The sequence below is a fragment of the Condylura cristata genome, unplaced genomic scaffold (assembly GCF_000260355.1).
Source record: "Condylura cristata isolate star-nosed mole 26May11 unplaced genomic scaffold, ConCri1.0 scaffold00021, whole genome shotgun sequence".
Classification (NCBI taxonomy): domain Eukaryota; kingdom Metazoa; phylum Chordata; class Mammalia; order Eulipotyphla; family Talpidae; genus Condylura; species Condylura cristata.
In genome coordinates, this window is record NW_004567122.1 from 32,107,026 (window position 1) to 32,120,484 (window position 13,459).

Sequence of the window (13,459 nt, forward strand, 5' to 3'; positions counted from 1 at the left end):
AAAAAAAAAAAAAAAAAACTGGCAGGAACCTACATAACTGAAAGGAGAAATCAAGGACAGAAACCTTTATGTTTCCAAGCTGTAAATTGTCGTCCTGTCTGACTTACTGATGTTTGACCAAATGTGAACTTCATACACAGCTGTCTGCCAGGCTCTGCCCTAGAGCCTCGGGGTGTATACTGTGTAGGTTTGTGGAACTACACTCTGTGGTCTGCACATAATGATGAAATTGCCTAATGATTCATTTCTCAGAACGTGTCTCACTTGTTAGTGAAGCCTGACTGTAGTGCTATGGGATGAAAGCTTTGCCTTTCATTTTTACAGTGGAATATTACTCAACAATACAAAGAAATAAACTCCGATGTACACATCAATGTGGATGAATCACTAAAGACTTATGATGAGTGAAAGACGGCAAACACGAAAGGACACATACTATGGGATTTCACTTATATAAATGTATAGAATGCAAGTTAATCTGTAGTGACAGAAAGAAGATTCACTGGTTTTCCTGGTGGTGACTGGGTGGGGGGACGGATGAATGACAAATGGACAAAGGAAATTGGGAGTCATGGAAATGTTAGTTAACTTGATTGTGATAGTAATTTTATAGATGTCAAAACTCATAAATTATACACTTTAAACATGTGCTGTTTATTATACACTAGTATAATAAAGAAGTATGACGGTCTAACAGTAAAACATATTTTTTGAAAACCTGCTCTGTTTCTGGGTTCATTTGGACTCTGGGAACTTAAAAGTAAGCAAAATCAGACACAGCCCCTACCCCCAGGAGCTAGCGTCTATTGAGGAGAGAGACATTATTTGAATCTTTGCTGCAGTAATGAAAGTTTCAGCTGTGAGCACTGCTGTGAGGGAGGGAGACTCAGTGCTGCTATGTAAATATGTCTGGAGGGTATTTGTCCTGGTCCAGGAAGGCTTCCCTGAAAAAGTAGTGACTAAGCCAAGACACCTAAAGAAGTTCAGGCATGGGAGGAGACCTCAAGCTCATCTTGTTAGAATTTATGAAACCTACAAATTAAATCATTTAAAGCAATACTAACTAGCTTTAACCTAGCCTGAGCTGATGCTGTGACACGAAGGTCAACCAGTATTAAAGATGTTTAGCTTGAAGTCGAACATGGTAAATTTCAGCTGCATGAGTCTCTTGCCAAGTTTACTATCAACTTCCCATTACCTATGGTCATGAGCGCTCAGGTTTGAGAAGAGGAAATGATCACTCCTGTTTATGTGTTGTGTTTGTCCTGGAGAGGCTCAGCACCCACGTCTGGCCTCGTCTTGACAGTCTGCGTGTTCCCAACAGGGAGAAGATGAGTCAGTCACCCTGAAATCTTGCACACGGCGGAAAACAGACTCTATTGAGAAGAGGTTTTGCTTTGATGTAGAAGCAGTAGACAGGTGAGTGGCTCTCACACTTTTCTCAGGAACAAATATTACAGAATTTGGATTTCTTACCTTTTCCATTCAGTCAGAATTTCAGGTGCTCCCTTCTCCTCTCCATCTGTCTGACTGTGTTCAGTTTGGAATAGCCTCAGTCCGATTGCTGATTTGCAAAGATTAGTATAGCTTCCCCACTCTTTTAGGTTCAGCATTGAGTCACCAGTTTATTTTGTTTTATTTATTTAATGAATAAATGGGCTTCCCTTCTGTGGAATGTGTTTTAAGTCTCAGGAGTTTGGAAAAAAAAAAAAAACTTAGCTTGATTGTATCTGCTGTTTGAGCTTTTTTGCTTGAAAAATATTTGTTAATAAAAAAATTAGTGAACATATTCAAAAGGAATTGGGTAAAAGTAAGGGTAGAAGTTTTACATAATTTAGAGAAGACAGCTTTTAGTTACAGCATCTCATCTATTGCTGTGTCTTCACACCCAGGAAAGACCCCAAACCACTTGTGAAATTCGCCTATGGAGAGAGAGCTAAGCATTACATTCCTCCAGAATTATAACATTTCATTAAGGTGTATCATTTCATGATGTGAAGCTAGTTTGACAGCATTCCAGTTCTTTGAGACACTTAGCAACAGGTTAATTCTTTCAATGAAAGTCACATGTTAAGCTTATATGAGCTGTCTAAGAGCAGCAGTGGTAGCATGAAGATTCATAATCTCAGCACGATTATCATCTAATGCCATATCATTTCTTCCCTTTATGAAAAAAAGAAAGTCATACCATTTTGTCAAGCCAGTACTTCTCTTCTTGGGATATTTACTTCTGGCCACTTTTCCCCTGCTCTAGAGGATCCAGAGACAGTGCCGCCTGGCGCGTGCTCCTCCCTGTGTTTGCAGGTTTGGAATGCCTTCTTGTCGCATGATGTCTCTGCACTGTGGCTGCCGGAGGCTGCGAGAGGTCCCAGGAGAGAGCATGCCCCTTAGCTTAGATCAGGAGTTCATGGCAACTAACTGCATCTTTTTCATTTTCTTCTAGTGGGCTATTTACTCATTACACCTTTGAATCTCAAGTCAGACAAGTTGGGTATAAATTTTGACTTTGTTGCTGAGTAATCATGTCACTTAGGCCAAGTTAGTTAGTCTGTCAGGACTTTGACTTCCTATCTGGAAAATGAAGGTCTTACCTACTTAGTCTATAGCACTGTAAAGATTAAAGTAGATCATGCATGTAAAATGCTTGGCAGAGTGGCACATAATAAATGCTCAACAAATATTAGCTGTTATTATTTGTTGTTAATTAGCTTGTCTTGCATGCTTTTTAGACTTTATATTGTATTTCATATAGGTAGATTCTCAAAGCAGAAAACTAAATGTAAAGAAAAAATAGTCTCAACCTTCACCATGTTTGGGGATGTGAGAGGGGAATGTGATGGAGAAGGGTTGCATGGAGGGATAGCTTAAATTGGGATAGCAAAGGGGACTCACAGAAAGTCTGCCTCAGACTAAAATTGGTTGTTCTTGTTCTAAACAACCCTCTTCTCTCTGTTCTAAGCATGGAATTGAAGGGAATGCATACTGTTGGCATCCATGAAAGAAATTCAAAAGACATGTTTGTTGGGAAGCACAGCCATCTGATGCTGCTCACATGTATAGTCCCTAGAGATGGTTGTTTGCATGGCTGTTGGGGGAGAGCATTACTGCTTTTTATTAGATTGGAAATAAGTTGAAAGATGCCTTCTGTTTCTGTGTTTTCTTCTTTTAGAAGTTGCCCCAGAAGTTCTAGAGAGTTGCTTTGGAGTTAGAAGTCATGGAGTGCCTCTATCTCATTTCTACCCTTGCCAACACTTCCCTCTACCTTTTCCCCTTTATTGGGCTTGTAAAAGGTTTGCATGTTTTAGTTGTAAGCCAAGAGCAGTTGTGTCACATCGCATACTGTGTGGGTTTGAGAAGTCAGTTTCTCCTAAGTTTTGTCTCTGATTCTGTTGACATGACATGGAAGGTTTTCAACCATGGTTCACAGTGAGGCTGCTAACTCCTCTCTTAATAAGCAGGAGGTGAGTAGACAGTTCAAATGTAGTATTTACATTTTTCATTTTCTTTATATTATGATGTTTTGACACTCTCAAAACCTTTCTGGTTGGGGAGAGACTGTCCTACTTGATTAGTCAGTTCTTAGAAACAGAGAAGGGTTCAGCCTGAGTGTGCCAGTAATGGCAAAGTAACCAGTCCAGAGCCACGCCTTCTCCATCTGGTCCATGTACCTGAGGAGGCAATAGTCCTCTGCCTTAGTCATTAAGGCCTTGGTACTGGACAGCTGGGGGTGCTCTTAGAACTTAGGGCCCCTAAAATTATTCAGAGTAGCAATTAACTGTTTTCCCTGCCCTAATTTGCCTTTCCCATAGAAGGTGACACTTCTCCCTCAGAAATTCCAACAAAAGCTGTGGCCTTGGGTTTCTTTTCACTCCTGCTTCTCCTGCATCTCCATGGATGCTTGTTCTTTCTCAGTGCCACTGAGTGGTGGTGCACCTGGTACACCTTGTATCTTGTTTCTAGGACTTGTGCATATAAGAAACTGCTTGCTCAAGCTTCTTCCATGTCTCTTCTTGAGAATACATCGGACTGACTATAACCTAAGAGAGATATTTCACATCTCTGAAACACCTTTCTATATAGACTGATTACAGATTATTTTATAGTTTGGCAGTATTTTTCTTGTCTTCTTCCTGTTTTGACCCCACCGTTCTTATGCACTTCCCTCACACATTCAAAAGAGAACTTTGGAGGGGAGGAAAAGGCATTTCCATGTGCTCACTGGCAGCATCTTTGGGAATTTTGCCCAGCGTCCTGTTCTCTCGAAGTTTCCTACACCAGTGCCCTTTAGCAAGAAGGTGATTGCTTCTGGATGTCCGTCTTTTTAATTTATGCCTTCCACGGATTTCTTAGCTCGACTCACTGGATTGGAGAGGCAGAGAGAAAAATACAAGTTTAGCATCTAAAAATGTAGAAGTAAAGGAGAAAATAATTGTTTTAATAGTGTAAGACTTCCAAAGCTCCCACCATATGTATACTGTAGAATATGGAAGCATTTATACTTTATTCTGTCAAGATACAAACACATGCTGAAATGTAAATTATTTGACCTTCAATATGCAGTGTTATAGTTTTTAAGGTTGAAGTCTTTTTCCTTTAGTTTCAGTGCTGGTTGGTATTTTATGTTGTTTGGCTACATGGGCTGTAGTCTTCAGAAAGTGATATTCCAGAAGGTCAGTGCTGTGAGCTGATTACATCAGTGTCTTACTAGTGTGTGGTGAGGACTACCTGCCCACAGCATCCCCAGCAGCATGGCATAACCACAGCTTCCTGGTCTCGGCCCCACATATTCCCAGTCTGATGTTCTGGAAGTGAGACCTTGAAGTCTACTTTTTGAATAAATTTTTCAGATGTTCTTTATTCATCTTATAAATGTTGTATTAAACTTTCACTAATATAAAACATTGTAACAAGCAACAACAAAACAAAACAAAACTCTCAGGCTCTATTGGAGAAGAATTTTGCTAGAAGAAAAGGTGATTTTGATACAGGTTACTTTATCAGGATAACCTCAATCACAGCAGAACCCCAAGTTTTAGTTAAAGATGGAGGAAGGATGAAGGAAATGTCAGTAAGAGAGGACATTCTGGAAGCTGGACAGTAGTGACAGCTAGCTCCTTGCTCCTCACTATAATGCAGGGAGATAATATTCCACATGCCCCACATTACACATGAGTAAGCTGTTTTAGAGGGAGAGGATACCCGCAAGGCTCAGATGGGGTTGGAACTGAAGTTTGTAGGGAATTTGTTCCCTTTGAAATTCAAGAAATTTAAGAGGCACCACTCAAGTATCCAGTTTGAGGCTGTGAAATTTGAGAAATGCTTTCCCACTTTTGGACCCATAAACTAAAATGAGTGGAAGTCAAAAAATGATTCTGTTGTAGTATTTATTGCTTTGTGACCTTTAGAATTCTTCACATGACAGAGTCAAAAAAGGCAGTGCAGGGGGAGCTGTCATTTCCATGGCACATAGTAGGTGTTCTACAGATGCTGGTTTTTTTCCTCTATATTCCTATCTTTTGTTTTTAAGATGACTCATTTCTTTCTAATTCAGGAGAGCAGCATGAGAAAGAAGTTAAGGCAGTCGTCCATTTTTATCAGTTGATTGTTTTTATTGTATACCAGTACATTGTAGCCAGTTTGTTAGTCCTCAAATTCTGATGTAAAGGGGTTAATATCTGACATTTGTGTCTACAGGAAGGACTGTTGTGACTCTGACTCATGAATAAGCAGGAAATCAAATTCAGTGCTAATTCAGGAATTTAGATCCATAGCTTGAACTTTGTGTGTCAAAGGTTTTCTCTACTCCTGAATACCTTTCAGAAAGTTGCTTTTAATTCTTCTATTTAAGTTCTACTTTTAATGCCTCAAAACTAGGTCCCCTCTGTATCCTACATTATGTAAGATGTATATTTGCTTATACATTTTTCAAAGGCCACATCCCATTTATATTTTTTTTCTAGTATCTGACTTACACCCTTAATTCAGAATTAGTTTTGGGGAGACTCAGACCAAGCAATTGTTGAAGACCTCCAGGTTAGTATTAGCTCTTCATGTGTTTGGCTTTCCTTCAAAGGGTTATTGTTTTCAACACTGAAAAGTAAAATGTCAATAGAAGTTTTTGTGTAATTCTTTAATCCTAGCCATATAATTGCTTGGGTTAAGATATCATGTCCATTAAAATCATTGTGATGTTTCTTTGAATTTTCTAAGTGTGCATGTTTAAAGTCAGCTTCCAAACTATAGCATTAAGAATAGGATGTGTCTTTATATGAAAATCTGCATTTTATAGTTATTGTGGTGTGTTGTCACGATATGCTACTAAAAATATTTTCTTAGAAAGTATTCATTATAGGTTGTATTACGCATCTCCAAGAGTCATTGAAATTCTAATCCCCAGTATCTGAAAATGAAAATGATTTGGAGATAAAATCTGACACAAAGATAACAAAGTTAAAATGAGGCCGTTAGGTAAACCCTCATACAGTACTTTGTTGTCTTTCTAAAATGGGATACTTTATACACACAGAGAAAGACCTGTACACAGCGAAATGCCATGTGAACATGGAGGCAGAAATGGGGTGACTTGTCTTCAAGGTGAAGAATGCCTCTGATTACCAGCAAGCCACTAGGAGCCAGGGGAGAATCATGGCACAGATTCTCTACCACTCTGCTGACTCTTAGTTTTGTACTTTTAATCTCTAGACCTGTGAGATGATAAATTCATGTTGTAGATCATTTTTACAACAGCACTAGCAAAGGAACATAGGATTAAATAGGGGGATCTGTCCCTGAAGTCCCAGGAATGGGCTGAAGCCATTTACATGGATGGTCCAATGCACTCTTCTTAAACATCCTACTGATAAGAAACCTTACTCCACAGAGCTTCCCTTTCACATACATTAATTTTGGATACTCTAGTTAACAAATTTTCATTAGCTTTTTAAAATTCATCTCTTCTATATTTTAAAAATGAAGTATTCTTTGTTGCCTCTTTGACTACCTTACCATAGCAATGTGCATTTGAAGGTTTCTATTTTGTTTTAATTGAATAAGAGCTAGATTGATAATTTTCCCCCTTTGGTGTGTCTGCTCTTTTTGAGGAAGTTTAGTATAAAATTCCTGGGACAAGGTAGGATTTCATGTAAAAGCAACTTCTACTGGTGGTAGTATGGTAACTGCTAATACTTGACAATATCTGTCTTCAATCACTTTGAATAATCAAGTTGACCATGCAGTATCTTATGGATTTTGATGCACAAAATATAAAGGAAATATTTGTGTAAGCTAACGCGCCATGGAGGTAGTCATCGGCCCACATCCCTGGATTTGTTTATTTTAGAGAAATTTCTCACAGATGTAAGTGACACATGGGTATTTTCTCCCAAATGTTTTCCAGGAGGGGCCACTAAACCATATGGAAAGTAATAGAAACAAAAGGCTGCTTTTGGATATACTGAATCAGCGTAGTCTCTTAAGGGACAGTGTTTATACTTGGGGAAAGGAAACTATTAGAATGCTTTATTTTTTTTCCAGGATTCTTACTCTAACAGAAGTACCTACATTTGAAAATATGTGGAGTGTTAGATGCCTTTGGCAAACACCAAAGGTGGGCAGCAAAGGACTACATCAGAGCTGATGTAGTCAGCTAAAGGTGTAACAGTTGGGGCTAAAGGTGTAACAATTGCCAAGGCAAGCATCATCCCTTCCTTCACAGAGTATATCTTTGAGTTGTGCACACACAAACATGCAACTAAAGGTGTAAATATCATATGGAATGTTCCAAAAACTTGGAGGGCCAGAATGCTGTGGAAAATTGTTATAAACAGAGGGATTTAACCCTTCCATTCTTACAGAGAATGATGACATGCTTAGAATGTCCTGAATGCATTCACTTTTTCCTCCCCTCCCTCATTTATTGAGCTAATATATGCCAGAGACTATTGATACAAAGCGGAGATACAAAGGTTATTGAAGTACCTGAGTTCAATTATCATTTGATTTTTTTATTCCATTCAGATCTAAAGTTCTCCTTCATTTGCAAACTTTCCACAAATAGGTAAAAAGAGCATCTTTCTTCTGAACACGCCTCAAGTTGGCATGTCAAACCCACTGTCAGTTCAATTCTCTTCCTACCATGTACTGTGTATTTGCAAAGTTCTTTGTATTAGTTTTCTCTTCTTTGTATTATTTGACTGCTTGTCTAATTAAGTGTTATATACCTCTCTTCAATTTGAAATATATATCCAAGGTAATTAATTTTCTTCCAGAGATAGCTGTATAAAATGCTGTTATTCTATTAATACAACACTGTGCACTTGTGGTAGTTCAATTTTTTTTTTTATTGGTGATCCAATTTTGAGAGAGATTATTTTGTTCTTTTCTTTGGGACTTTGCAAACTGTTGTGCCAGAGACTACAGGAATTTACTCATTTTAGTTGTTACTTAAATGAAAATTTCAAGAACATACATGATTTGTGTTTCTGTATGGATAGGACAAAAAGAAACCCCAGGAGAAAAGAATGTTTATTAAAATGAGAATAGTGGAGGGTAGAAAGAGTTATGGAAGACCTAACCCGGCATTACCACCCTCACTTCAAGTATGAGTTTCAGCAAACTACAAGATTCAGTTAAAAGATTGAAGCAGCCTTAGGTTTGAATTTGGGGTCTGCCTTTTACTAGCTATGTGAGTCTGTCAGGTGCTTTAAATTACATCTGTATGATGGAAATAATCGTCCCTATTGTGCATGAATGTTTGGAAGATGGAATGTGGTACTTTTCCTCTCTAATGTGATCCTCTGTCAGATACAGTTCTAACTTTGAGTTTTTTTCCCACATACTTGAATCTTTGGGACTTCATTGTTCTTTTTGATGAATCTTAGTTTTGGCAGGTATTTCTGAGTTCATTTTTCCATCTTGATGGTATTCCTTTTCCAACAGTGTAATGACTTTCCAGGTCTTCCATAACCTAGGAATAAATACAGGTAACATTAAATGTATACGTGCAAAGCTACTACTTAGTAGAAAGACTCCCTTTATTTTTGGGGGGGCCCTGTGAACTGTTTTTATTAGATAATTTTAAATATGTACATTATTGTTTATTTTTGTACAATGTATGCAGTTCACCTGTGAACCATCACCATAGTCCTTCGTGCACTTTCATTATATTATACATGTAATAACCTGCTATTGCATATATTTCCTGTCTAAAACAGAAAGGTTTATTCCCCTCCACCCAATTTATAGTTTCAAAAGAAAAAGAGTGCTTATTATACTTTGGCATGTGTTATCTATGCATGTGTTTGTTTTCCTTTGTGAGATTGTGTGAATGTAAGATCCTGTGTTTTCCAGAAGGGATCATCTTATGTAACAGCTTTGTTTCAGTGATCAGCCTCTAGATGGCAGTTTTGTATATGGATTTGTAACAACTAGACAGCTGTCTTTTATACATTGACAAGGAATCATTGTGTGTGTGTGTTTGTGTATGTGTATGTGTATTTCCTATAGATGAAATCATCACACGAATAGAATTCCTCAAAGGGAAGGTAATCTGAACGACTTTCTCCCCTTCCACTTATGTGATAGATCATTTCATACCCCTTTTTCCTACATATGTAAGCATGCTTAGTTACTCCAGCCTCTGTTTAAATATTTCCTTTTACCTTCTGTTTTCAACTTAAGAGTCAGACTTTTTGCCTCAGAGATGGCTTATTTGAAGCTGGTGAAGAAAACAGAAGCATTATATTGGTGGCCAGTATGTGCTGAGAACCAGGCCCACTTTTCCCTCTTGGTGCAGTGTGCCTTTATCTCTTGCAACAGATGAATCCATTTTTTCCTGGTTTCAAACTTCCCCTTCCCTCCCCTTCTCACCCCCTGCTTGAAATAATATTTGATTTTGCCTTCCTGCTGGTTGGATTAGAGAGCTGGTCTCAATGCCATTGACATTCCAGAGGGGAAATGGCTTTTTCCTTCCTCAGAGGGTGTTATAGTGCTCTGACTTCCATGACTTGGGTGGGGATAGAGTGGATGCATGTCATACTTTCTGGATTGCTTGTTGGCTATTCTGTAATATATGCTCACTGAGATGTTTATGAAATCTTTACAATTCATATAGTTTGAACTTGATGAGATGTTTTTCCTTTTAAAAGATAAGCCAGAGACCAACTGCAACTTGATTCTGGCTTAAAGAAGAGTAGGATTTGTTAGTTAAGAGATTATAAGGGAGGGTGACTGAAACAACGTTATTTCTACTCATTAGTCTGCAGAGTGAAATTTGGGGTTTTGCTGATTGACAATAACATGGTGTTTGTTTTGCCAATACTTGGATATAAAATAAGTTTAAAAAAATATCCTAAAGCAAAATTTTGCTATTATACAAATCTGAAGAGAGGATACAATTCAACCAGTACATTAATGTGCCAGAGATTTCTGGGCTTTTGTCTAGGTTCCCCAGTGCTTTATTAATTCAGTCTTCTTTAAAATAAAAAAATGTATGCAATTGTCTGATGTTATTGGCAATATTTACTGTCTATTGTTATTATTACTATGTTCCTACTTATTTTAGGACATTTCCTCTCAAGAGGTCAGTGCTGTATACTGTAGTAGGTTATGGTTCATTTGTTCATTAGTATCAAATTTTTAAAAATTAAAATATTAGAAGCCTGCTTCTAAAAACTTCTTGAGGTAGTGTGTGTGTGTGTGTGTGTGTGTGTGTGTGTGTGTGTGTGTGTAAGAGAAGAGGAGGTGGGGGAGAGAGAGAGAAGTAAGAGGAGGAATGCAGGCAGAAGTCCCTTTCTGAGGAGCTGGTGGCCTTCGAGCCCTGCAGGCACATGGGGGCAGTACAGACTTGTGGGTTGAGTAAGGGGTTTGCTTTAGAGTCAGGCAGATTAGGTTCAAGTTCAGATTGTGCTGCTTAATGGCGGTGTGATGTTATGCATCTAATTTCAGACAATTTCTGTGTTTTTTTTTTTTTTAAAGATTTATTTATTTATTCATACAGAACTGGGGTACAGGCCAGAGGCTCAGGGGCGGTGAGAGGCTTCACCAGAGACAGAGTGGGGAACAGAACAGGCAGATGGACGAAGTACACTGCTGAGGGGAGCAGCGGGCGGGCCAGGAGAGGTCTGGCTCGCCATGTGGTCTCCTCCGGGGCAGGCTGCAGGCGGGAATCGAACTCATGCGGAAGTGGCTTCAGATTCTCAGTGCTGCGCTTTAACCCGCTGCGCCACCAGGGAGGGCCCAATTTCTGTGTTTTAAAAAAATGTCATAATAATACCTGCAGACACTACAAGAAAGAAATGATAATGCAAATTAGTTCCTTAGCTTAGTGCTTGGTCCATAGTATACACTAACTAAGTGACAGTTAGTGGGTTATGAGTTTTCAACTTCTGTTTTATCTTTTACTTTCTCTGCCTCTCTCACCTGTACCCACCAGGTTATCATGATAGATTAGACATTCCTGTGATGCTCAAGGGCTTTCATTGGCTCATAACACAGGACATGTATTGTACAGTCATATCTTTTTGTCTTCAAGTATTAGATTACTGTTGCCTTCCAGTTATGACACTAGATATTGAATATTAGAAAAAAAGGCAAAGTATCCCAAGTTTTTCCTTTTGGATGAGCTGGACATCCTCTATTAAGACTATCAACTTGCCTCACTGTAGGCCCTACTGCATGAGATGACTTTATAACATACCATGATAACCTGGGGCACAGTTCAGATGGAGAGAGGAGGTGAGATGTAGTTGCCAACTTGAGGTACACAGGCATGTTTGGCTTCACTTTAGTAGTGTTTGGGTACCATATGAAATCAGAGCAGTATGTAAATGCTGATCTTTCCTTCACATTTTACAGAGCTGAATAATGGGTGCCTCTTTTAGATAGGGCCTGTGCTTTCAAATTTGCTGCAGTCCTAACCATGCCCTGCTTTTCCCCAAGATGACAGGTGATGACTACCATTTTGCCTTGCCCTTACAATGTTCTTTTTCCCAGAGACGGGAAATCTTCTTTTGTTTCTCTTAAAAAAAAAAAAAAGTGCAATAGAGAAACCAAAAGGCAGCATGTTTTAAGGAAAATGCAGTCAAACCTGTTTTCCTTTGAGAAGTAAAGAATTTCTTACCCACTTTCACTCATTTTATTTACTTGCCTGGACTCTATAGACATTTGAGTCTAATCCTGTAGACAGACATAGAAGAGATGTTGTTCTCCAAGATTATTCTGTGTAAATGAAGATCTGCTGGACCTGGAACCCTTGAGGTTTCATCCAGGAACTATGATCAGTTTTCCCAGCAGTACTTTAGAAAGCAAGTACCACATCCTCTCCTGGATGCTTGCACAGTTCTTTTCACCTGTCTTTCTAAAGCAAACAAATTGAGATGGGTTACTGATACAGATTGTGTGAATGTGTGCTTCTGTGGGTGCCACAGCTCTTTTACTCTAAATTTGATCTTAAACTGTGCTCTGGTGTGCATGAAAGCTGGGAATGAACTCTTGCCAATGGAAGATTTATAGTCTTATGAATGAGTAAACCCTAGATCTTTGGAGGTTAATTTAGAAAGAACAGTATTGTTGGGTTCTATGTGTGTTTGTTTCAGTGGGGTGGAGTTAGTAATAGCATTTCCTTGTCCAATAGGAAGTGGGTAAATTGCCAAGCCACTGAGATCACTATTGTTGACTCAGATTCAGCATAAGATTAGAATAGGAAAGCTGTCTAGTAACCCTGGAATCTGGGCTGGTTGTGATTCTGCTTGTTCTTGGCTGGTCAGAAGGGTTTGAGCTGACATCAGTGGTCCCAGACTCCTGGATGTGTTGCTAAATCATGTTTGATTTTTGTTGGCTATCTGAGAGGCCAGAGTTGTTGGAATAATGGTAGTGGGTAGCAGTTTTCTCTGTGATAGAGGAGTAATTATTTTCTGCATCACTCCTGTGGTGTGAGAGGCGGGTACCAGCTTAGAGAAAATTACAGATTCTTATCTGTGATTCTTAAGCTGATACAGCATGAGCCAAGCACTTATTCTTAGTGAAAAGGAGATGCTGTATTTTAAGTAGAATTTTAGGATTGATCTCTAGAAAGGAGTGTCCCGTGTTTGTTCCTTCTCTCATCTGGTGGGTAGAGGGAGCTCCCTGGTGGATTTTCTAAAATTTGCTCAAGACCCCCCTTTTTTCTTATGAAGTATCAAACATTTTCAAATGGGGAAGTAGGCCATTTTGATGCTATTCAGGTGGAAAAGGAAATGCCATGATGTCAGAGCCTTTATGTCATTTCAGGGAACTCTTTCTGGCTTGCTTTGTGGTGCAGGAATGATTTTCAGCACTATATCTTGAAGAGTCCCTTGTTCTTGTTCTCAGGGGTATTGTCTTGGTGCCCAGAGTTCCTGCTTACCAGTTAGGTGTCAGGTCACGCAGGGGTCCTCTCACCAAGAACAAAATTTCTGGTTTGAGAAACATGTTGGAAAACTAG

At 38.9% G+C, this 13,459-nt stretch overlaps 1 protein-coding gene across 2 annotated transcripts in view; it reads left to right on the forward strand.

The window, feature by feature from the left end:
- Window positions 1-13,459, forward strand: part of ARHGAP26 (Rho GTPase activating protein 26) — a 415,883-nt gene that overhangs the window by 138,743 nt on the left and 263,681 nt on the right. For both annotated transcript variants that reach the window (XM_004686837.2, XM_012727989.1), the window contains exon 10: window positions 1,325-1,419. In XM_004686837.2, the coding sequence (XP_004686894.1) occupies window positions 1,325-1,419 (95 nt within the window). The remainder of the gene's footprint in view (window positions 1-1,324; window positions 1,420-13,459) is intronic.